Below are 26583 nucleotides of genomic sequence, written 5' to 3'. Positions count from 1 at the left end.
GGAAGAAAAACCTACGTTTAATCAGGGTTCCTGAGGGTGCCGAATGAGACAGAGGTCCAGAATATGTATTTGAACAAATCAAAGCTGAAAACTTTCCTAATCTGGGAAGGGAAACAGGCATTCAGATCCAGGAAATAGAGAGATTTCCCCCGCTAAAATCAATAAAAACCGTTCAACACCTCGACATTTAATAGTGAAACTTGCAAATTCCAAAGATAAAGAGAAGATCCTTAAAGCAGCAAGAGACAAGAGATCGCTAACTTATATGGGGAGAAATAACAGATTAACAGCAGACTCTCCACAGAGACCTGGCAGGCCACAAAGGGCTGGCAGGATATATTCAGGGTCCTAAATGAGAAAAACATACAACCAAGAATACTTTAACCAGCAAGGCTCTCATTCAGAATGGAAGGAGAGATAAAGGGCTTCCAAACACGTGGGAACTGAAAGAATATGTGACCTCCAAACCAGCTCTGCAAGAAATTTTGAGGGGAACTCTTAAAATCCCCTTTAAGAAGAACTCCAATGGGACAATCCACAAAAACACGGACTGAATAGATATCGTGATGACACTAAACTCATATCTTTCAATAGTAACACTGAACATGAATGGGCTTAATGACCCATCAAAAAGCACAGGGTGTCAGACTGGATAAAAAAGCAGGACCCATCTATTTGATATCTACAAGAGACTCATCTTAGACAGAAGGACACCTCCAGCATGAAAATAAAAGGTTGGAGAACCATTTACCATTCAAATGGTCCTCAAAAGAAAGCAGGGGTAGCCATCCTTATATCAGATAAACTAAAATTTACCCCGAAGACTGTAGTGAGAGATGAAGAGGGACACTATATCATACTTAAAGGATCTATCCAACAAGAAGACTTAACAATCCTCAATATATATGCCCCGAATGCGGGAGCTGCCAAATATATCAATAAATTAATAACCAAAGTTAAGAAATACTTAGATAATAATACACTTATACTTGTTGACTTCAATCTAGCGCTTTGTACACTCGATAGGTCTTATAATCACAACATCTCCAAAGAAACGAAAGCTTTAAATGATACAGTGGACCAGATGGATTTCACAGATATCTACAGAACTTTACATCCAAACTCACTGAATATACATTGTTCTCAAGTGCACATGGAACTTTCTCCAGAATAGACCACACACGGGGTCAAAAATCAGGTCTCAACCGATACCAAAAGATTGGGATCGTCCCCTGAGTATTCTCAGACCATAATGCCTTGAAATTAGAACTAAATCACAACAAGAAGTTTGGAAGGACCTCAAACATGTGGAGGTTAAGGACCATCCTGCTAAAAGATGAAAGGGTCAACCAGGAAATTAAGGAAGAATTAAAAAGATTCATGGAAACTAATGAGAATGAAGATACAACCGTTCAAAATCTTTGGGATGCAGCAAAAGCAGTCCTAAGGGGGAAATACATCGCAATACAAGCATCCATTCAAAAACTGGAAAGAACTCAAGTACAAAAGCTAACCTTACACATAAAGGAGCTAGAGAAAAAACAGCAAATAGATCCTACACCCAAGAGAAGAAGGGAGTTAATAAAGATTCGAGCAGAACTCAACGAAATCGAGACCAGAAGAACTGTGGAACAGATCAACAAAACCAGGAGTTGGTTCTTTGAAAGAATTAACAAGATAGATAAACCATTAGCCAGCCTTATTAAAAAGAAGAGAGACAAGACTCAAATTAATAAAATCATGAATGAGAAAGGAGAATCACTACCAATACCAAGGAAATACAAACGATTTTAAAAACATATTATGAACAGCTATACGCCAATAAATTAGGCAATCTAGAAGAAATGGACGCATCCCTGGAAAGCCACAAACTACCAAAACTGGAACAGGAAGAAATAGAAAACCTGAACAGGCCAATAACCAGGGAGGAAATTGAAGCAGTCATCAAAAACCTCCCAAGACACAAGAGTCCAGGGCCAGATGGCTTCCCAGGGGAATTTTATCAAACGTTTAAAGAAGAAACCATACCTATTCTCCTAAAGCTGTTTGGAAAGATAGAAAGAGATGGAGTACTTCCAAATTCGTTCTGTGAGGCCAGCATCACCTTAATTCCAAAACCAGACAAGGACCCCACCAAAAAGGAGAATTACAGACCAATATCCCTGATGAACATGGATGCAAAAATTCTCAACAAGATACTGGCCAATAGGATCCAACAGTACATTAAAAAAATTATTCACCATGACCAAGTAGGATTTATCCCTGGGACACAAGGCTGGTTCAACACCTGTAAAACAATCAATGTGATTCATCATAGAAGCAAGAGAAAAACCAAGAACCATATGATCCTCTCATTGGATGCAGAGAAAGCATTTGACAAAATACAGCATCCATTCCTGATCAAAACTCTTCAGAGTGTAGGGATAGAGGGAACATTCCTCGACATCTTAAAAGCCATCTATGAAAAGCCCACAGCAAATATCATTCTCATTGGGGAAGCACTGGGAGCCTTTCCCCTAAGATCAGGAATATGACAGGGATGTCCACTCTCACCACTGCTGTTCAACATAGTACTGGAAGTCCTAGCCTCAGCAATCAGACAACAAAAAGACATTAAAGGCATTCAAATTGGCAAAGAAGAAGTCAAACTCTCCCTCTTCGCCGATGACATGATACTCTACATAGAAAACCCAAAAGTCTCCACCCCAAGATTGCTAGAACTCATACAGCAATTCGGTAGCGTGGCAGGATACAAAATCAATGCCCAGAAGTCAGTGGCATTTCTATACACTAACAATGAGACTGAAGAAAGAGAAATTAAGGAGTCAATCCCATTTACAATTGCACCCAAAAGCATAAGATACCTAGGAATAAACCTAACCAAAGAGGTAAAGGATGTATACCCTCAAAACTATAGAACACTTCTGAAAGAAATGGAGGAAGACACAAAGAGATGGAAAAATATTCCATGCTCATGGATTGGCAGAATTAATATTGTGAAAATGTCAATGTTACCCAGGGCAATATACACGTTTAATGCAATCCCTATCAAAATACCATGGACTTTCTTCAGAGAGTTAGAACAAATTATTTTAAGATTTGTGTGGAATCAGAAAAGACCCCGAATAGCCAGGGGAATTTTAAAAAAGAAAACCATATCTGGGGGCATCACAATGCCAGATTTGAGGTTGTACTACAAAGCTGTGGTCATCAAGACAGTGTGGTACTGGCACAAAAACAGACGCATAGATCAGTGGAACAGAATAGAGAATCCAGAAGTGGACCCTGAACTTTATGGGCAACTAATATTCGATAAAGGAGGAAAGACTATCCATTGGAAGAAAGACAGTCTCTTCAATAAATGGTGCTGGGAAAATTGGACATCCACATGCAGAAGAATGAAACTAGACCACTCTCTTTCACCATACACAAGGATAAACTCAAAATGGATGAAAGATCTAAATGTGAGACAAGATTCCATCAAAATCCTAGAGAAGAACACAGGCAACACCCTTTTTGAACTCGGCCATAGTAACTTCTTGCAAGATACATCCACGAAGGCAAAAGAAACAAAAGCAAAAATGAACTATTGGGACTTCATCAAGATAAGAAGCTTTTGCACAGCAAAGGATACAGTCAACAAAACTCAAAGACAACCTACAGAATGGGAGAAGATATTTGCAAATGACATATCAGATAAAGGGCTAGTTTCCAAGATCTATAAAGAACTTATTAAACTCAACACCCAAGAAACAAACAATCCAATCATGAAATGGGCAAAAGACATGAACAGAAATCTCAGAGAGGAAGACATAGACATGGCCAACATGCACATGAGAAAATGCTCTGCATCACTTGCCATCAGGGAAATACAAATCAAAGCCACAATGAGATACCACCTCACACCAGTGAGAATGGGGAAAATTAACAAGGCAGGAAACAACAAATGTTGGAGAGGATGTGGAGAAAAGGGAACCCTCATACACTGTTGGTGGGAATGTGAACTGGTGCAGCCACTCTGGAAAACTGTGTGGAGGTTCCTCAAACAGTTAAAAATAGACCTGCCCTACGACCCAGCAATTGCACTGCTGGGGATTTACCCCAAAGATACAGATGCAGTGAAACGCCGGGACACCTGCACCCCGATGTTTCTAGCAGCAATGGCCACGATAGCCAAACTGTGGAAGGAGCCTCGGTGTCCAATGAAAGATGAATGGATAAAGAAGATGTGGTTTATGTATACAATGGAATATTACTCAGCTATTAGAAATGACAAATACCCACCATTTGCTTCACCGTGGATGGAACTGGAGGGTATTATGCTGAGTGAAGTAAGCCAGTCGGAGAAGGACAAACATTATATGTTCTCATTAATTTGGGGAATATAAATAATAGTGAAAGGGAATATAAGGGAAGGGGGAAGAAATGTGTGGGAAATATCAGAAAGGCAGAACGTAAAGACTGCTAACTCTGGGAAACGAACTAGGGGTGTTGGAAGGGGAGGAGGGCAGGGGGTGGGAGTGAATGGGTGACGGGCACTGGGGGTTATTCTGTATGTTAATAAATTGAACACCAATAAAAAAAAAGAATGATGGCCTGTATCTCTAATTTAAAATGTGTGATTCAATAATTTGTTTAGATTGGTGATTCTAAATTAAGATATGACTATGTACAATATTCAACCTACTATTAAAAAAAAGCTTGAGATTCGTCAAAAAAAAAAAAAAAAAAACTTTGGGATACAGCAAAAGCAGTCCTGAGAGAAACACATCGTAATACAAGCATCCATCCAAAAACTGGAAAGAACTCAAATATAAAAGCTAAACTTATACCTAAAGGAGCTAGACAATAAACAGCAAATAGATCCTACACCCAACAGAAGAAGAGAGTTAATAAAGATTCGATCAGAACTCAATGAAAAAGAGGCCAGAAGAACTGTGGAACAGATAAAAAAAAAAACAGGAGTTGGTTCTTTGAAAGAATTAATAAGATAGATCAACCATTAGCCAGCCTTATTAAAAAGAAGAGAGACAAGACTCAAATTAATAAAATCATGAATGAGAAAGGAGAGATCACTACCAACAGCAAGGAAATACAAACGATTTTAAAAACATATTATGAACAGCTATATGCCAATAAGTTAGGCAATCTATAAGAAATGGACGCAGTTCTGGAAAGCCACAAACTACCAAAACTGGAACAGGAAGAAATAGAGAACCTGAACAGGCCAATAACCAGGGAGGAAATTGAAGCAGTCATCAAAAACCTTCCAAGACACAAAAGTCCAGGGCCAGATGGCTTCCCAGGGGAATTGTATCAAACGTTTAAAGAAGAAACCATACCTATTCTACTAAAGCTGTTTGGAAAGATAGAAAGAGATGGAGTACTTCCAAATTCGTTCTATGAGGCCAGCATCACCTTAATTCCAAAACCAGAGAAAGACCCCACCAAAAAGACTTATAGACCAGTCCCTGATGAACATGGTTGAAAAATTCTCAACAAGATACTAGCCAATAGGATCCAACAATACATTAAGAAAATTATTCACCATGACCAAGTAGGATTTATTCCTGGGACACAAGTCTGGTTCAACACTCGTAAAAACAATAAATGTGATTAATTATATCAGCGGGAGAAAAACCAAGAACCATATGAACCTCTCAATAGATGCAGAGAAAGCATTTGACAAAATACAGCATCCATTCCTGATCAAAACTCTTCAGAGTGTAGGGATAGAGGTAACATTCCTCAACATCTTAAAAGTCATCTACGAAAAGCCCATAGGAAATATCATTCTCAATGGGGAAGCACTGGGAGCCTTTCCCCTAAGATCAGGAACAAGACAGGGATGTCCACACTCACCACTGATGAAAGAATATGTGACCTCCAAACCAGCTCTAGTACTCAACAGAGTACTAGAAGTCCTAGCCTCAGCAATCAGACCACAAAAAAAATTAAAGGCATTCAAATTCCTAAAGAAGTCAAACTCTCCCTCTTCGCCGATGACATGATACTCTACATAGAAAACCCAAAAGACTCCACCCCAAGATTGCTAGAACTCATACAGCAATTTGGCAGTGTGGCAGGATACAAAATCAATGCCCAGAAGGCAGTGGCATTTCTCTACACTAACAATGAGACTGAAGAAAGAGAATTTACATTTACAATTGCACCCAAAAGCATAAGATACCTAGGAATAAACCTAACCAAAGAGGTAAAGGATCTATACCCTCAAAACTATAGAACACTTCTGAAAGAAATTGAGGAAGACAGAAAGAGATGGAAAAATATTCCATGCTCATGGATTGGCAGAATTAATGTTGTGAAAATGTCAATGTTACCCAGGGCAATTTACACGTTTAATGTAATCTCTATCAAAATACAATGGACTTTCTTCAGAGCGTTGCAACAAATTATTTTAAGATTTGTGTGGAATCAGAAAAGACCCTGAATAGCCAGAGGAATTTTAAAAAGAAAACCATACCTGGGGGCATCACAATGCCAGATTTCAGGTTGTACTACAAAGCTGTGGTCATCAAGACAGCATGGTACTGGCACAAAACAGACACCTAGATCAGTGGAACAGAATAGAGAATCCAGAAGTGGACCCTCAACTTTATGGTCAACTAATATTCGATAAAAGAGGAAAGACTATCCACTGGAAGAAACAGTCTCTTCAATAAATGGTGCTGGGAAAATTGGACATCCACATGCAGAAGAATGAAACTAGACCACTCTCTTTCACCATACACAAGGATAAACTCAAAATGGATGAAAGATCTAAATGTGAGACAAGATACCATCAAAGTCCTAGAGGAGAACACAGGCAACACCCTTTTTGAACTCAGCCACAGTAACTTCTTGCAAGATACATCCACGAAGGCAAAAGAAACAAAAGCAAAAATGAACTATTGGGACTTCATCAAGATAAGAAGCTTTTGCACAGCAAAGGGTACAGTCAACAAAACTAAAAGACAACCTACAGAATGGGAGAAGATATTTCCAAATGACATATCAGATAAAGGGCTAGTATCCAAGATGTATAAAGAACTTATTAAACTCAACACCAAAGAAACAAACAATCCAATCATGAAATGGGCAAAAGACATGAACAGTAATCTCACAGAGGATGACATAGACATGGCTAACACACACATGAGAAAATGCTCTGCATCACTTGCCATCAGGGAAATACAAATCAAAACCACAATGAGATACCACCTCACACCAGTGAGAATGGGGAAAATTAACAAGGCAGGAAACCACAAGGCAGGAAACCAGAGGATGTGGAAAAAAGGGAACCCTCATACACTGTTGGTGGGAATGTGAACTGGTGCAGCTACTCTGAGAATACTGTGTGGAGGTCTCTCAAAGAGTTAAATGGAGACCTGCCCTACGACTCAGCAATTGCACTGCTGGGGATTTACCCCAAAGATAAAGATGCAATGAAACGCCGGGACACCTGCACCCCGATGTTTCTAGCAGCAATGTCCACAATAGCTAAACTGTGGAAGGAGCCTCGGTGTCCATCGAAAGATGAATGGATAAAGAAGATGTGGTTTATGTATACAATGGAATATTACTCAGCCATTAGAAATGACAAATACCCACCATTTTCTTCAACGTGGATGGAACTGGAGGGTATTATGCTGAGTGAAATAAGTCAATTGGAGAAGGACAAACATTATATGGTCTCATTCATTTGGCAAATATAAATGTTGGTTAAAGGGAATAGAAGGAAAGGGAGAAGACTTGGGTAGGAAATATCAGAAAGGGAGACAGAACATGGAAGACTGCTAACTCTGGGAAACGACCTAAGGGTGGTGGAACGGGAGGCGGGCGGGGGGTGTGGGTGACTGGGTGGCGGGCACTGGGTGTTATTCTGTATGTTGGCAAATTGAACACCAATAAAAAATAAATTTATTATTAAAAAAAACTTATTTGTATTACTTCTCACTTGAAAACATATTCCTGATTACTGTTTAAAATGTACAGAAGGGGCAATCAGGTGGCTCAGCATTTTAGCACTGCCTTCAGCCCAGGGCCTGATCCTGCAGACCTGGGATCAAGTCCCACGTCAGGATCCCTGCATGGAGCCTGCTTCTCCCTCTGCCTGTGTCTCTGCCTCTCTCCCTCTTAAAAAAAAGAAAAACACAAGCACTAAGTTTGAAATTCCTTAAATGGACACAAGCTATGGTCAAGAGATGCATAGAAATTATATTTAAAAAATTTAAACCTAGTCGTAAGATTTCTGGGTCATAAGGTAATTCCTTCTTTCACTTTTTGAGGAACCTCATACTATTTTCCATAGTGCCTACAGCAGTTTTCATTCACACTAGAGGGAAAGAGCATTCCACATTCTCCATATTCTTGCCAACACCTGTTGTTTCTTGGTTGCTAATTTTAGCCATTCTGACAGGTATGCAATGATATCTCATTGTAGTTTGATTTGTATTTCTCTGATGAAGAGTGATGATGAGCATCTTTTCATGTCTCTGTTGGCTGTCCAGATGTCTTATTTGGAGAAATATCTGTTCGTGTTTATTGCCCATTTCTTAACTGGATTATTTATTTTTTTGGTGTTGAGTTATGTAAACTGTATATATTTGGGATACTAACCCTAAAGGCTATATATGAAAAAACCCCACAGTGAACATCATACTCCATGGGGAAAAACTGAAAGCTTTACACACAAAGTCAGAAACAAGATAAACATATCCATTCTCAGTACTTTTATTTAACATAGTACTGGAAGTTCTAGTCACAGCAACTAGACTGCAAAAGGAAATAAAAAGTATGCAAGTTGGTAAAGAAGAAGTAAAACTTTTTCTATTGCAGATGACATACTATAGCAATATTTATATTTATATTTATATTTATATTTATATTGCAATACATATAACACCAAAATCTACAGGAACTGATCAATTAATTCAGTAATCATAGGATGCAAAATCAATGTGAAGAATTCTAATGCATCTTTATACACTAATAATGAAGCAGCAGAAACAGAAATTAAGAAAATAATCCCATTCATAATTGCACCAAAAATAATAAGAACCTAGAAATAAACCTAACCAAAGAGGTGAAAAAACTGTTCTCCAAAAACTATAAAACACAAATGAAAGAAATTGAAGATGACACAAAAAAAAATGGAAAGACATTCCATGCTCATAGATTGGAAGAACAAATATCATTAAAAGTCAATCAGGACTGCACCTGGGTGGCTCAGCTGGCTAAACATCTGACTTTGGCTCAGGGCATGATCTCAGGGTCTTGGGATTGAGCCCCATGCCAGGCTCCTTGCTCAGTGGGGAGTCTTCTTGTCCCTCTGCTCCTCCCCCACTCATGATATCTCTTTCTTTCAAATAAATAAATAAAATTTTTTAAATGGTACAACTTAAAAAAATAACATAAAATGTCAATCATCATATATTTAAATATATTTAAAGAATGTGTCTCTTATTGAGCACAGTTCTGCTTCATTATATCATGCATTCATTTAATAACATCCATGCAGGACAATCAATTCTGTTTCCTCTCTCATTCCTCCCTTATATATTTTTCCTCTAGAGCTACCTGTTATTACCTGCAGCTCATATTAGTTGGAAACCCTGCTTGCTCACCATCATTGTACACAGTTCCCTCGTAGTCTTTTTCATAGAAGACTCCATGAGGCTGTATGCTGAATGGTTGGGAAGCGCGGTTGTAAAAGATCACCTGGATGGTGTCACCCACCTCAGCCCGGATCACTGGCCCTGCAAGATAGGAAGGAGAGACAATGGAAATAAAAACAGGGATCACCAGGGAGGATGGAAACAAAATAGGAAGGAGGGGAAGAAAGGGGAAGATAAAAAGATAAAGAAACCCTCTCTTTGCAATCATAATAATCCCTTCCAAGTGTATTACAATTTATGTTTATAAAAAGCACCTTAAAATCCATCATCTCGTTTTGATCTTCAAACATCATACACAGGGCAGGAGATATTTTCATTTTACAAATAAGGAAACTGCAGCTCAGAGAAGTGGAACTGATTTTTCCAAATTCAAATAGCTGGTTGGGAACAGAATCAGGACATAAATACAGGGCTTTCTCCCACCTCACTCTCAGGTTCAATCCTATTTCCCCTACATTTATTTCTCCTCTCCCCATAGCTACATTTTCTGATAGGATCCACCTAAATATCTGATCTTGCCTCAATCTTAAATCAATTCTGAACACATAAAGTTATTATGTCTATAATAACTACCTGAACTCGGTAGTTGAGCCATGATTCCTGGAGTTATCTTTGTTCCACAACTCAGCACTTCTGACCTATTTTGGGTCACCTTTGAAATTAACCAGAAATATTAAGACAATACAATACCCTGAGCATTTATGCTGGCCCAAATCCTACTTCAGTTTTTTTGGCTTGTTTTCTACTCAATTTCCATACCTAATGCTTCACCTCTGATCCAAAAAGCAAATGAAAAAGAAAACATTGCATAGCAAAACATGAGATGTCATAGAAAATGTGTTAAGGGTGAAATTTATAGCTATTAATATTCACATTAAAAAAGATCTCAATCAATAACCTAACTTTAGTACTTGAGGAATTAGGAAAAGAAATACAAAGTAAACCTGTAGATGGAAGGAAATAATAAAGACTAGCACAGAGATAAATAAAATACAGAATAGAAAAACAATAAAGAAAATCAATAAAACCAAAAGTCGGTTCTCTGAAAAGATCAACAAAATTGATGAACTCTCAGTGAGATGGACTATGAGAAAAGAGAGAAGATTCATATTACTGAAATCAGAAATGAAAAGGAGGACAGTACTACCAATTCTACAGGAATAAAAAATAAGATAGTTTGAAAAATTATACACCAACAAATTGGATAACCTAGATGAACAGAGTCCCAGAGTAGAAAACCTACCAAGACTAAAGAATAAAGAAACAGAAAATCTGAATCAAATTATAACTAGCAAGGAGATTTTTTCTTTATTTTAATATTTACTTCATAACAGTGTAGGTAACATACAGAGTTATAATAGTTTCAGGGGTACAATATAATGATTCAACACTTTCCTACATCTAGAACTTATCACAATAAGTGTCCTCCTTAATCCCATCACTTATTTCACCCATTCCCCCCCAACCTCCCCTATGGTAAGCATCAGTTTGTTGTCTACAGTAAAGAGTCTGTCTTGTGGTTTGCCTTTCTCTTTCTCTTTTACTTTTCCTTTGCTCCTTTGTTTTATTTCTTAAATTCCAGATGAGGGAAATAATATGGTATTTATCTTTCTCTGACTGAACATTTTTCATTTAGTATTATTTTCTCTAGCTCCAACCATGTTGGTGCAAATGGCAAGATTTCATTCTTTTTTCTGGATGAGTAACATTCCATTGTGTATATATACCACCTCTTCTTCCCTTGATGGACACCTGGGCTTCTTCTTTAATTTGGCTATAATAATGCTTCTATAAACTTAGAAGTGTGTGTAGTCCTTTGAATCAGTCTTGTATTTTGGGGATAGATACTGCGTAGTGTGTTTACTGGATTGTGGGGTAGTTCTATTTTCAACTTTTTGAGGAAACTCAATAGTATCTTCCACAGTATCTGCACCACTTTGCATTTCCACCAACAGTGAAAAAGGGGTACCTTCTCTCCAAATCCTCGCCAACACTTGTTTCTTGTGCTGTAAATTTCAGCCATTCTGACAGGTATGAGTTGCTACCATATTGTAGTTCTTTTTGTTACTGTTTTGCCTTTTTACTTTAATTTTTTAGTTTTAAATTTAAATTCATAAATAAATTTAAATTCAATTAACATATAATGTATTATTAGTTTCAGATGTACAGTTCAATGATTCATCAGTCTTTCATATAATTCCTAGTGTTCATTATATCACTGTAGTTTTTTAAAAGATTTTATTTATTTATTCATGAGAGACACAGAGACAGAGGCAGACATAGCCAGAGGGAGAAGCAGGCTCCATGCAGGGAGCACAATGTGGCACTCAATCCTGGAACTCCAGGATCATGACCTGAACTGAAAGCAGATGCTTAACTGACCAATCCAGGTACCCCTATTATGCCCATTTTTAATTGGCATCTTTGTTTTTTGAGTTTTGAGTTGTATAAGTTCTTTATATATTTTGGATACTAATCCTTTATTGGATAAATCATTTGCAAATATCTTCTATCATTCTATGAGTTTCCTTTCAGTTTTCTTGACTGTTTGCTTCATTGTGCAGAACCTTTTTATTTTGATGTAGTCCCAATTGTTTATTTTGCTTTTTTCTCCCTTGCCTGAGGAAACATATGTAGAAAGAAGTTGCTACTGGAAATGTCAAAAAGGTTACTTCCTGTGTGCTTCTAGGATTTTTATGGATCTAGGTCTCACATTTAGGTCTTTAATCCACTTTGAATTTATTTTTGTATATGGTGTTAGAAACTTGTCTGGTTCCATTCTTTTGCATGTAGCTGACCAGCTTTGCTAATACCATTTGCTGAAGAGATGGTCTTTTTAAACGGGGACAGTCCTTTAAGCAAATGGTGCAGGGAAAACTGGGCTACTACATGCAAAAAAATAAATAAATAAAGCTGGACTCTAATTTAATACCACATAAAAATTTAACTTAAAAAATATTAAGACCTGACTAGAAAGAACTCACCATAAAAGAAAGAATCAGAAACAGTACAATTACAGTTACAGAATTTGGATTACAATTTGATGTCAGAAATCCAATTCAGAAGAACAATTATAAAGCTACTTGTGGCTCTGGAAAAAAGCATAAAGGAATCAAGAGACTTCATGACTGCAGAATTTAGATCTGATCAGGCTAAAATTAAAAATCAATTCAATGAGATGCAATCCAAACTGAGGTCCTAACGACAAGGGTTTATGAGGTAAAAGAAAGGGTGAGTGAATAGAAGACAAGTTGATGGCAAAGAATGAAGGTGAGGAAAAAAGAGAAAAACAAATTAAAGACCATGAGGAAAGGTTAAGGGAAATAAATGACAGCCTCAGAAGGAAAAATCTACATTTAACTGTGGTTGCAGAGGGCGCCAAAAGGGACAGAGGACCAGAAAGCATACCTGAACAAAACATAGCTGAGAATTTCCCTAACTTGGGCAGGAAAACAGGCATTCACATCCAGGGGATAGAGATATTCCCCACTAAAATCAATAAAAAACCATTCAACACCTCGACATTTAATAGTGAAACTTTCAAATTCCAAATATAAAAAGAAAATCCTTAAAGCAGCAAGAGACAAGAGATCCCTAACTTATATGGGGAGAAATATGACTAACAGCAGACCTCTCCAAAGAGACCTGGCAGGCTAGAAAGGGCTGTCAGGATATAGTCAGGGTCTAAATGAGAAGGACATGAAGCCAAGAATACTTTATCCAGCAAGGGTCTCATTCATAATAGAAGGAGATATAAAGAGCTTCCAAGATAGGCAGAAACTGAAAGAATATGTGACCACCAAAACAGTTCTGCAAGAAATATTAAGGGGGGGGATCTCTGGGTGGCTCAGCGGTTTAGCACCTGCCTTTGGCCTGGGCGCGATCCTGGAGTCCTGGGATCGAGTTCCCCGTGGGGCTACCGGTGTGGAGCCTGCTTCTCCCTCCTCCTGTGTCTCTGCCTATCTCTCTCTCTCTATGTCTATCCTGAATAAATAAAAAAATAAATCTTTAAAAAAGAAATATTAAGGAGAACTCTAAAATACAGAGGAAGTACAAAGAAATAATCTACAAAACAGGGACCTGAATAGGTATTATGATGACACTAAATTCATATCTTTCAATAATAACTCTGAACGTGAATGGGTTTAACGATCCCATCAAAAGATGCAGGGTTTCAGGCTGGATAAAAAAGCAAGAGCCACCTATTTGCTGTCTACAAGAGATTCCTTTTAGACCTAAGGACACATATAGCTTGAAAGTGAAAGGTTGGAGAACCATTTACCATTCAAATGGTCCTAAAAAGAAAGGAGGGGTAGCAATCCTCAGATCAGAAAAATTAGTTTATCCCAAAGACTGTAGTAAGAGATGAAGAGGGACATTATATCATACTTAAAGGATCTATCCAACAAGAGGACCTAACAATCATCAATATTCATGTCCCTAATGTGGGAGCTGCCAAGTATATCAAGAAATTAATAACCAAAGTAAAGAGATACTTAGATAATAATACATTGATGCTAGGAGACTTCAATACGGCACTTTCTGCAAATGACAGATCTTCTAAGGAAACATCTCCAAAAAACAAGAGCTTTAAATGATACACTGGACCAGATGGATTTCACAGATATTTACAGAAATTTACATCGAAATGCAACTGAAAACACAGTCTTCTCAAGAGCACATGGTACTTTCTCCAGAATTAGACCACAGACTGAGTCACAAATCAGGTCTTAACTGATACCAAAAGATTGGGATTCTCTCTTGCATATTTTCAGATCATAATGCTTTGAAACCTGAACTCAGTTACAAGAAGAAATATGGAAGAAATTCAAACTCATGGAGGTTAAAGGCCATCCTGCTAAAAATGAAAGGGTCAACCCTTTTCCTAAAGGGAAATTAGAGAAGAATTAAAAAGATTCATGGAAACTAATGAGAATGAAGATACAACCCTTCAAAATCTTTGGGATACAACAAAAGCAGTCCTCAGAGGTATATATATATATATATATATATATCACAATACAAGCATCCCTCAAAAAACTGGAAACAACTGAAATACACAAGCTAACCTTGCCCCTAAAGTAATGGGAGAAAGAACAGCAAATAAACCTACATCAAGGAGAAGAGAGATAATAAAGATTCAAGCAGAACTCAATGAAATAGAGACCAGAAGAACTGTGGAACAGATCAAGAAAACCAGGAGTTGGTTCTTTGAAACAATTAACAATATAGATAAAACATTGGCCAGCCTTATTAAAAACAAAAGAGAAAGGCTCTAATTAATAAAATCACAAATGAAAAAGGAAGGATCATCACCAATACCAAGGAAATACAAATGATTTAAAAACCATACTGAGGGGGGGCACTTGATGAGATGAGCACTGGGTGTTATGCTATATGTTAGGAAATTGAACTCCAATTAAAAATATGTATAAAAATAAAAAAATTAAATTAAATTAAAAAATAAAAACCATACTATATGCAGCTATATGCCAATAAATTCGGCAATCTAGAAGAAAAGGACGCATTTCAGGAAAACCACAAACTACCAAAACTGGAACAGGAAGAAATAGAAAACTTGAACAGGCCAATAACCAGGGAGGAAATGGAAGCAGTCATCAAAAACCTCCCAAGACACAAAAGTCCAGGGTCAGATGGCTTCCCAGGGGAATTCTATCAAAAGTTTAAAGAAGAAACCATACCTATTCTACGAAAGCTGTTCGGAAAGATAGAAAGAGATGGAATACTTCCAAACTCGTTCTATGAGGCCAGCATCACCTTAATTCCAAAAGCAGACAAAGACCCAACCAAAAAGGAGAATTATAGACCACTATGCCTGATGAACACAGATGCAAAACTTCTCAATAAGATACTAGCCAATAGGATCCAACTGTACATTAAGAAGTTATTCACCATGACCAAGTGGGATTTATCCCTGGGATGCAGGGCTGGTTCAACACACATAAAGCAATCAAGGTGATAGATCCTATCAACAAGAGAAAAAAACAAGAGCCATAAAATACTCTCAGTAGAGGGCAGAGAAAGCTTTTGACAAAATACAGCATCCATTCCTGATCAAAACTCTTCAGAGTGTAAGGATAGAGAGAACATTCCTCAGCATCTAAAAAGCCATCTACGAAAAGCCCACAGCAAATATCATATTCAATGGAGTAACACTTGTTGCCTTTCCCCTAAGATCAGGAATATGACAGGGATGTCCACTCTCACCTCTCCTATTCAACATAGTACTAGAAGTCCTAGCCTCAGCAATCAGGCAACAAATAAGAAATAAAATGCATTCAAATTGGCAAAGAAGTCAAACTCTCCCTCTTTGCAGATGACATGATTCTGTACATAGAAAACCCAAAGACTCCACCCCAAGATTGCTAGATCTCCTACAGCAATTTGGCAGTGTCGCAGGATACAAAATCAATGCCAAGAAATCAGTGGCATTTCTATACACTAACAATGAGACTGAAGAAAGAGAAATTAAGGGGTCAATCCCATTTACAATTGCACCCAAAAGCATAAGATACCTAGGAATAAACCTAACCAAAGATGTAAAGGATCTCTACCCTAAAAACTATAGAACACTTCTGAAAGAAATTGAGGAAGACACAAAGAGATGGAAAAATATTCCATGCTCATGGATTGGCAGAATTCATATTGTGAAAATGTCAATGCTACCCAGGGCAATTACACATCGAATGTAATCCCTATCAAAATACCATGGAGTTTCTTCACTGAGTTGAAACAAATAAACTTAAGATTTGTGTGGAATCAGAAAAGACCCCGAATAGCCAGAAAAATATTGAAAAAGAAAACCATAGCTGGGGGCATCCCAATGCCAGATTCCAGGTTGTACTACAAAGCTCTGATGAAGACAGACAACAAAGTAGGAAAGACTATCCACTGGAAAAAGGATAGTTTCTTCAATAAATGGTGCTGGGAAAATTGGACAGACATGTGCAGAAGAATGAAACGAGACCATTCTTTTACACCATACCCAAAGAGAAACTCAAAATGGATGAAAGATCTAAATGTGAGACAAGAGCCCAACTAAACTCTAGAGGAAAACACAGGTAACACCCTTTGTGAAGTTGGCCACAGCAACTTCTTGCAAGATACTTCTATGAAGGCAAGGGAAACAAAAGTAAAAATGAATTACTGGGACTTAATCAAGATAAAAAGCTTCTCCGTAGCCAAAGAAACAGTCAACAAAACTAAAAGACAGCCTACAGAATAGGAGAAGATATTTGCAAATGACTATGAAATAAAGAGCTAGTATCCAAGATCTATAAAGAACTTATTCAACTCAACAGCAAAGAAACAAACAATCCAATCATGAAATGGGCAAAAGACATGAACAGAAATCTCACAGAGGAAGACATAGACATGGCCAACAAGCACATAACAAAATGCTCTGCATCACTGGCCATCAGGGAAACACAAGTCAAAACCACAATGAGATACCACTTCACACCAGTGAGAATGTTTGAAATTAACAAGCCAGGAAAGAACAAATGTTGGAGAGGATGTGGAGAAAGGGGAACCGTCTTGCACTGTTGTTGGGAATGTGAACTGGTGCAGCCACTCTGGAAAACTGTGTGGAGGTTCCTCAAAGAGTGAAAAATATAACTACTCTATGACCCAGCAATTGCACTGCTGGGGATTTACCCCAATGATACAGATGCGGTCAAACGCTGGGACACCTGCATCCCAATGTTTATAGCAGCAATGTCCACTTTAGCCAAACTGTTGAAGGAGCTTTCAGTGTCCATCGAAAGATGAATGGATAAAGATGTGGTCTATGCATACAATGGAATATTCCTCAGCTACTAGAAAAAACAAATACCCACCATTTGCTTCAACGTGGATGGCACTGGAGGATATTATGCTGAATTAAGTAAGTCAATCAGAGAAGGACAAAAATTATATGTTCTCATTCATTTGGGGAATATAAAAAATAGTGAAAGGGAATAAAGGGGAAAGGAGAGAAAATGAGTGGTAAATATCAGTGAGGGTGACAGAACATGAGGCACCTAACTCTGGGAAATGAACAAGGGTTGGTGGAAAGGGTGGTGGGCAGGGGGTTGGGGTGACTGGGTGATGGGCACTGAGGTGGGCACTTGACAGGATGAGCACTGGGTGTTATGCTATCTGTTGACAATTTGAACTCCAATAAAAAATAAATAAAATTTAAAAAAATAGATTAAAAAATAGATTAAAAACCTGGGGAGAGGATTAGTTACGATGGCAGATGAGTAGGGGACCTCTACCTCATTCCTGAAATTTAGCTAGAAAATTATCAAATCATTCTGAACACCTATAAAATCAATCAGAGATCTGAGAAAAGAAATGCTGCAATTCTACTAATAGAAAAGCAACCACTTTTTGGAAGGGAGGAGGTACAGAGACATGAATATAGAGAGATATATTGAAGGATACAGCATCAGGGAGATAGCTGGCTTAACAAAAATAAACCAAAGTATTATAAGCAGCAGAATGCAAAATCAGAATTTCAGAAGTCTGCTACATCTGGGACATCCCTTAAAGGTGCTCAGGTGACAAAGAGGGGTGGAATCCCAGGTGGGATAGCAAGGTCTGTGGATCCCCAAGGTCACAAGAATAACGGTTATTCCTGAGTGTGGCAGAGTTCCCAGGCATTAGAGTGGGAAAGCTGGCCAAAAACAGGGAGTCTAAGCAATGGCTTTCTGCTCAGTGATGCCATAGACTATGAATTACTGCATGGTGGAACAACTGCTCTCTTGGCATGGGCCCAGGAAAAGGCAGATGTACAGAGAGACCTGCCTCCCACCCCAGGGGGGATCAGCAGGGACCTGCACAGCAAGAGTCCATAAAATTGGGAGACTTGAAACTCAGTTGCATGCCTCAGATAAAAACACTCAGTTTTTAGGCTAAGTGAAGGGGATCTGTGGGTGGCTCAGCAGTTTAGTGTCTGCCTTCAACCCAGGGCGTGATCCTTGGGTCCCGGGATCTGGTCCCACATCGTGATCCTGGAGTCCCTGGATTGAATCCCACATCAGTCTCCCAACATGGAGGCTGCTTCTCCCTCTGCCTGTGTCTTTGCCTCTCTCTCTCTCTCTCTCTGTGTGTGTGTGTGTGTGTGTGTGTGTGTGTGTCATGAATAAATAAAATCTTTAAAAGAAAAAGGCTATGTGAACAGAATTCTCAGGGAAGCCAGGGAGACATTGGGATGCTTCTCTGTGAGTACTGACTGAAGAGTAGGATGCACAAACTTTCAGCTCTAGGCCTAGAGAGTGGGGTGCTGCCATTTTCATCCTGCCCATCAGTGCTGAAAGCCTTCAGAAGGGAGCAAAACAGCAGCACATGGTGGAATCCAGAGCCACTTATAGGGACCCCAGTCCCCCAGCACTGGAGGCACATTTCCACAGCTGCAAGCATATCTGAGGATAACCTCAACAGGTGCCTCCCTCAGAAGACCAGCAGGAACAAGTGGCTGCACCAAATTTACAGAACATAGCTAAAAACACCAATTCTTGGGAAAGTAGTATATAGCATTAAAAAAAATCTTTAGTCTTTCAGTTTTATTTTTGATCTATTGTCTTATTTTTTTCAATTCTATAAAAATGATTATAAATATACTAGCTGGGCTTGAAAATGCATAGAACACGAGTAAGAATCCTTTACTGTAGAAATCAAAGAACTAAAATCTAATCAAGCTGAAATTTAAAATTCTATTACTGTGATGAAGTCACAAATGGAGGCACTAAAAGCAAGGATAAATGAGGAAGAAGAGATAGTCAGTGATATAGAAGATAAAATGATGACAAATTAAGAAGCTGAGAAGAAGAGAGAAAGACAATTACTGTATCACAAAGAGAGACTTAGAGAACTCAGTAATTCTATAAAGTGAAGAATATCCAGTTAATAGGGGTCTCAGAGGATGAGCAGGAGGGCAGAAGGTTTACTTGAACAAAATATAGCTGAAAAGTTCCCTAAACTAGGAAAAGAAACAGGCCTTCAAATCCAGGGGGCACAGACAACCTCTCTCAAAAATCAGTAAATATAGGTCAACACTTCGACGTATAATAGTGAAGCTTGCAAACTTCAGAGATAAAGAAAAAATCCTGAAAGCAGCTCGGGACAAGAGATCCTTAACCTACAAGGGTAGGCACATAAGACTTGAAGCAGATCTGTCCAGGGAGACCTGACAGGTCAGAAAGACTAGTATGATATATTCAGCATGGTAAATGGGAAAAAATATATGGCCAAGAATACTTTATCCAGCAAGGCTGTAATTCAGAATAGAAGAGGTAAAGAGTTTCCAGGACAAAACAAAACAAAAACAATAACTAAACTAAAGGAATTTCTGAACACTAAATCAGCCCTGCAAGAAATATTAAAGGGGATCCTTTGAGTAAAGAGAGAGCCCAAAAATAACAAAGAACAGAGACAATCTACAGAAAAAGTGACTTTACAGGTAATAAAATGGCACTGCATTCATATCTTTCAATAATCACTTTGAATGTAAATGGACTGAATGTCCAATCAAAAGACATACAATTTCAGACTGGATTTTAAAAGAAGAAGAAAAAAGGAGAAGGAGAAGGAGAAGGAGGAGGAAGAGGAGGAGGAGGAGGAGGAGGAGGAGGAGGGGAAGAAGAAGAAGAAGAAGAAGAAGAAGAAGAAGAAGAAGAAGAAGAAGAAGAAGAAGAAGAAGAAGAAGAAAAGAAGCAGCAGCAGCAGCAGCCCCATCAATATGCTGGCTACAAGAGACACGTTTTAGATCCAAAGACACCACTAGATTGAAAGTGATGTGGTAGAGAAACACTTATCATGCTAATGGACATGGACATCAAAAGAAAGCTGTATTTGAAATGCTTATATCAGAAAAACTAGATTTTAAGCCAAAGACTGTAATAAGAGATGAAAGAGTACACTATATCATAACAAAAGGATCTGTCCAACAAGAACATCTAACAGTTGTAAATATTTATGCCCCCAACATGGGATCAGCCAAATATACAAACAAATTAATAAGAAAATTAAAGAAACACATTAATAACACAGTGATAGTAGGGGGCACTAGCACCCCACTCACAGCAATGGACAGATCATCTTAACAGAAGATAACCAAGAAAACAAGGGCTTTGAATGACACACTGGACCAGATGGACTTAACAGATATATTCAAAGTACAGAATATACAGAATATATATTCTTCTTGAGTGCCATGGAACATTCTCCAGAAAACATCACATACTGGGTCACAAATCAGGTCTTAACCAGTACAAAAAACAGATTATACCATGCATAAATTTCAGAACACAATGCTTTAAAATTTGAAGTCAATCACCAAAAAAAAATTGGAAGGAACACAAATATATGGAAATTAAAGAGCATCCTACTAAAAAATGAATGACTAAAGCAGGAAATTAAAGAAGAATTTAAAATATACATGGAAGCAAATAAAAATGAAAATCTGGTAGTTCAGATCTTTTGAGATGCAGCAAAGGCAGTCCTAAGAAGCAAGTATATAGCAATATAGGCCTTTCTCAAGAAACAAGAAAAGTCTGAAATATACAACCTAACCTTACACCTAAAGGAACTGGTAATAGAACAACAAATAAAGTCTAAACCCAGCAGGAGAAGGGAAATAATAAAGATTAAGGCAGAAATCTTAGATATATAATTTTTTTAAAAAGTAGAACAGATCAAAGAAACTAGGAGCTGGTGCTTTGAAAGAATTAATAAGATAGATAAAACTCTAATGAGCCTATCAAAAAGAAAATAGAAAGGGCCTAAATAAAATCATGAATGAAAGAAGAGAGATCATAACCAACACTGCAGAAATACAGATAATATAGGAGAATATTATGAGTTATTATGTACCAACAAATCAAATATGGAAGAAATTGATTCATTCCTAGAAACATATAAACTATGAAAGCTGAAACAGAAAGAAATAGAAAATCTGAACAGACCCATAACCAGCAATTAAATTGAATTAGTAATCAAAAATCTCCCAGCAAATGAAAGTCCAGGGTTGGATGGTTTCCCAGGGGAATTCTACCAAACACTTAAAGAAGAATTAATATATATTTTTCTGAAGAGTTTTTAAAAAGTAAGAATGGAACTCATTCCAGACTCATTCTACTTGATCCCAAATATCCCCACCAAAAATGAGATATCCTATGTCCACATCCCTTATGAACATGGATGCAAAAATTCTCAACAAGATACTGGCTAATAGCATCCAACAGTACATTAAAAGGACTATTCACCATGACCAAGGATTTATTCCTGGGCTGTAAGGTTGGTTCAACATCCACAAGTCATTGTGATTCACTACATTACTAAAAGAAAGGATGGAAACACGATCCTTTCAACAGATGCAGAAAAAACACTTGACAAAATACATAATCCTTTCTTTTTTAAAAATGTATTTATTCATGAGAGAGAGAGAGAGAGAGGCAGAGACAGAGGGAGAATCAAGCTCCACACAGGGGGCCTGATACAGTACTCGATCCTAGGACCTCAGGATCACACCCTGAGCCAAAGGCAGATGCCCAAACCTGAGCCACCCAGGCATCCCTACAATTTCCTTTCTTGATAAAAAAAACTCTCTGCAGCGCAGGGATAGAAGAAACATACCTCAATAACATAAAAGCCATATATGAAAAGCCTGCAGTGAATATCATTTTCAATGGGGAAAAATTGAGAACATTTCCCCTGATGTCAGGAAAACGACAAGGATGTCCACTCTCACCATTCTTATTCAACATGGTACTGGAAGTCCTAGGCTTAGCAATCAGACAACAAAAAAGTAAAAGACATCTAGACTGGCAAAGAAGAAGTCAAACTTTCACTCTTCACTCTTCAATATGATACTCTATAGAAAACCCAAAAAACTCTACCCAAAAATTTCTAGAACTGATACAGGAATTCAGCAAATCACAGGATATAAAATCAGGGCACAGAAGCCAGATGCATCTCTATACAGTAACAATGAGGCTGAAGAAGGAAAAATTAAGGAATGGATCCCACTTACAATTACAACAAAATCCATAAGATACCTAGCAAGAAACCCAACCAAAAACGTAAATGATCTGTACCCTGAAAACTACAGAAAAATTATGAAATATTTTGAGGAAGACACAAAGAAATGGAAAAATATTCCATGCCCATTGACTGGAAGAACAAATACTATGAAAATATCTATGCCACCCAAAGCAATCTACACATTCAATGCAATCTCTTTCAAAATACTCAGCATTTTTCATAGATCTGGGGCAAACAGTTCTAAAATTTGCATGGAACCACGACAGACCCCACAGAGTCAAAGCAATATTGAAAAAGAAAAGCAAAGCTGGGGACTCCTGGGTGGCTCAGAGGTTGAGCATCCATCTTTGGCTCAGGGCATGATCCCAGAGTCCTGGGATCGAGTCCCACATCGGGCTCCTTGCATGGAGCCTGCTTCTCTCTCTGCCTCTCTGTCTCTGTCTCTGTCTCATAAGTAAATAAATAATCTTAAAAAAAAGAAAAGAAGAGTTAAAGGCATCACAGTTCTGGACTTCACATTATAATACAAAGCTATAGCAGTCAAGACAGTATGATGCTGGCACAAAAATAGACACATGGATCAACAGAATAAAAAATCCAGAAATGGACTCACAACTATAAGGTCAACTAATCTTTAACAAAGCAAGAAAGAATATCCAATGGAAAAAAAAAGACACTCTCTTCAACTAATGGTGTTTGAAAACTGGACAGCAACATAAAAAAGAGTGAAACCGGATCACTTTCCTAAACCATACACAAAAACAAATTCAAAATAGATGAAAGATCTAAATGTGCATGAGGAAACCATCAAAATTCTAGATGAGAACACAGGCAGTAACCTCTTTGACAATAGCTATAGAAACTTATTTGATGTGTTTCCTGAGACAAGGGAAATAAAAACTAAAATAAGCTATTGGGACTTAATCAAGATAAAAAGTTTTTTCACAGTGAAGGAAACAACAAAACTAAAAGGTAACCTATGGAATAGGAGAAGACATTTTCAAATGACATATCAGATAAAGGGTTAGCATCCAAAAATCTATAGAGAACTTATTAAACTCAACACCCTAAAAAAATCCTGTCAAGAAATAGGCAGAAGACATATAGATATTTCTCCAAAGAAGACATACAACTGGCCAACAGACACGTGAAAAAGGGTTTAATACCACTTGGCATCAAGGAAATATAAATCAAAACCACAATGAGGTACCACCTCATACCAGCCAGATTTCCTAAAATGAACAACTCAGGAAACAACATCTATTGGTGAGGATGTGGAGAAAAAAACCTCTTACACTGAATTCAAACTTGTGCAGCCATTCTGGAAAACTGTGGAGATTCCTCAAGAAGTTAAAAATAGAGCTACCCTACAATTTATCAACTACACTACTAGGTATTTATCCAATGGATATAGACCTAGTAGTTTGAAGGGGCACCATGCAGCCCAATATTCATAGCAGCAATATCCAGAATAGCCAAAATATGTAAAAGCCCAGATGTTCATCGATGGATGAATGGATAAAGAAAAAGCGGTATGTAAACAATGGAATATTGCTCATCTATCTAAGGAATGAAATCTTGCTATTTGTAACATTATGTTTGGAAATAGAGGGTATTACGCTAAGTGAAATAAGTCAGTCAGAGCAAGACAAATAGCATATGATTTCACTCATATTTGGAAGGAATTTTTCCTTCTGGAAAAATAAAAGGAAAGCAGAGAGGGAGGCAAACCATAAGAGACTCTTAACTTGGAGGAGGAGCAAGATGGCGGAAGAGTAGGGTCTCCAAATCACCTGTCTCCACCAAATTACCTAGAAAACCTTCCAATCATCCTGAAAATCTATGAATTCGGCCTGAGAATTAAAGAGAGACCAGCTGGAATGCAACAGTGAGGAGAGTTCGCGCTTCTATCAAGGTAGGAAGACGGGGAAAAAGAAGTAAAGAAACAAAGGCATCCAGGGGGAGGGGCCCCGCGAGGAGCCGGGCTGAGGCCGGGGCGAGTGTCCCCAGGACAGGAGAGCCCCGTCCCGGAGGAGCAGGAGCTGCACCGACCTTCCCGGGCGGAAAGGGGCTCGTGGGGAGTTGGAGCAGGACCCAGGAGGGAGGGGGTGCCCCCGGGTTCTCCGGGACAGTAACAGAGCAACTGCGCCCCCAAGAGAGTGCGCCGAGCTCCCTAAGGGCTGCAGCGCGCACGGCGGGACCCGGAGCAGCTCGGGGGGGGCTCGGGGGCGGCTCCGCGGAGGGGGCTGCACGGCCCTGGGAGCAGCTCAGAGGGGCTCGGGCAGAGGAAGAAGCTCCGTGCGGAGGGGGCTGCGCGGCCCCGGGAGCAGCTCGGAGGGGCTCGGGCAGAGGAAGAGGCTCCGTGCGGAGGGGGCTGCGCGGTTCCAGGAGCAGCTCGGAGGGGCTCGGGCGGCAGCTCCGCGGAGGGGGTTGCGCGGCCCGGGAGCGCGAATCCAACAGCCCAGGCTCCGGAGCACAGGGCGCCGGGACACAGCCCAGGATCCGGCCTCCCCCGGGACAGGCAGAGGCCGGGAGGGCCCAGGACAGCAAGGACGCTCCTGCCCCCAGCTGAGCAGATCAGCGGCCCCGCCCAGGAGCCTCCAGGCCCTGCAGACGGAGTTCCTGCCGGAGCTGAATCCAGGTTTCCAGAGCTGCCCCGCCACTGGGGCTGTTCCTCCTGCGGCCTCACGGGGTAAACAACCCCCACTGAGCCCTGCACCAGGCAGGGGCACAGCAGCTCCCCCAACTGCTAACACCTGAAAATCAGCACACAGGCCCCTCCCCCAGAAGACCAGCTAGACTGACAACTTACAGGAGAAGCCAAGGGACTTAAAGTACACAGAATCAGAAGATACTCCCCGGTGGTTCTTTTTTTTGTTTTTGTTTTGTTTTGTTTTGTTTTGTTTTGTTTGGCTTTTTGATTTGTTTCCTTCCCCCACCCCCCTTTTTTTCTCCTTTCTTTTTCTTTCTCTTTTTCTTCTCTCTTTTTTTTCGTTTTTTTTCTTCCCTTTTTTTCTCTTTCTCTTTTCTTTCCTTCTTTCTCTCCTTTTTCTCTTTTTCCCAATACAACTTGCTTTTGGCCACTCTGCACTGAGCAAAATGACTAGAAGGAAAACCTCACTTCAAAAGAAAGAATCAGAAACAGTCCTCTCTCCCACAGAGTTACAAAATCTGGATTACAATTCAATGTCAGAAAGCCAATTCAGAAGCACTATTATACAGCTACTGGTGGCTCTAGAAAAAAAGTATAAAGGACTCAAGAGACTTCATGACTGCAGAATTTAGAGCTAAACAGGCAGAAATTAAAAATCAATTGAATGAGATGCAATCCAAACTAGAAGTCCTAACGACGAGGGTTAACGAGGTGGAAGAACGAGAGAGTGACATAGAAGACAAGTTGATAGCAAAGAGGGAAACTGAGGAAAAAAGAGACAAACAATTAAAAGACGAGGATAGATTAAGGGAAATAAACGACAGCCTGAGGAAGAAAAACCTACGTTTAATTGGGGTTCCCGAGGGCGCCGAAAGGGACAGAGGGCCAGAATATGTATTTGAACAAATTCTAGCTGAAAACTTTCCTAATCTGGGAAGGGAAACAGGCATTCAGATCCAGGAAATAGAGAGATCCCCCCCTAAAATCAATAAAAACCGTTCAACACCTCGACATTTAATAGTGAAGCTTGCAAATTCCAAAGATAAAGAGAAGATCCTTAGAGCAGCAAGAGACAAGAAATCCCTGACTTCTATGGGGAGGAGTATTAGGGTAACAGCAGACCTCTCCACAGAGACCTGGCAGGCCAGAAAGGGCTGGCAGGATATATTCAGGGTCCTAAATGAAAAGAACATGCAACCAAGAATA

General features: G+C 39.0%; 1 protein-coding gene across 5 annotated transcripts in view; it reads right to left on the bottom strand.

The window, feature by feature from the left end:
- HEPH (hephaestin) overlaps nt 1-26583 on the bottom strand; it is a 110553-nt gene that overhangs the window by 57897 nt on the left and 26073 nt on the right. For all 5 annotated transcript variants that reach the window (XR_007409374.1, XM_035712355.2, XM_025466063.3 and 2 more), the window contains exon 9: nt 9627-9758. Coding sequence is in view for 4 of the 5 variants with exons in the window: in XM_035712355.2 (XP_035568248.1) it covers nt 9627-9758 (132 nt within the window). In the remaining variant the exon portion in view is untranslated. The remainder of the gene's footprint in view (nt 1-9626; nt 9759-26583) is intronic.

Source organism: Canis lupus, chromosome X, assembly GCF_003254725.2.
Source record: "Canis lupus dingo isolate Sandy chromosome X, ASM325472v2, whole genome shotgun sequence".
In the NCBI taxonomy this organism is placed as follows: Eukaryota; Metazoa; Chordata; class Mammalia; order Carnivora; family Canidae; genus Canis; species Canis lupus.
This window is presented reverse-complemented; position numbering and strand designations above follow the sequence as displayed.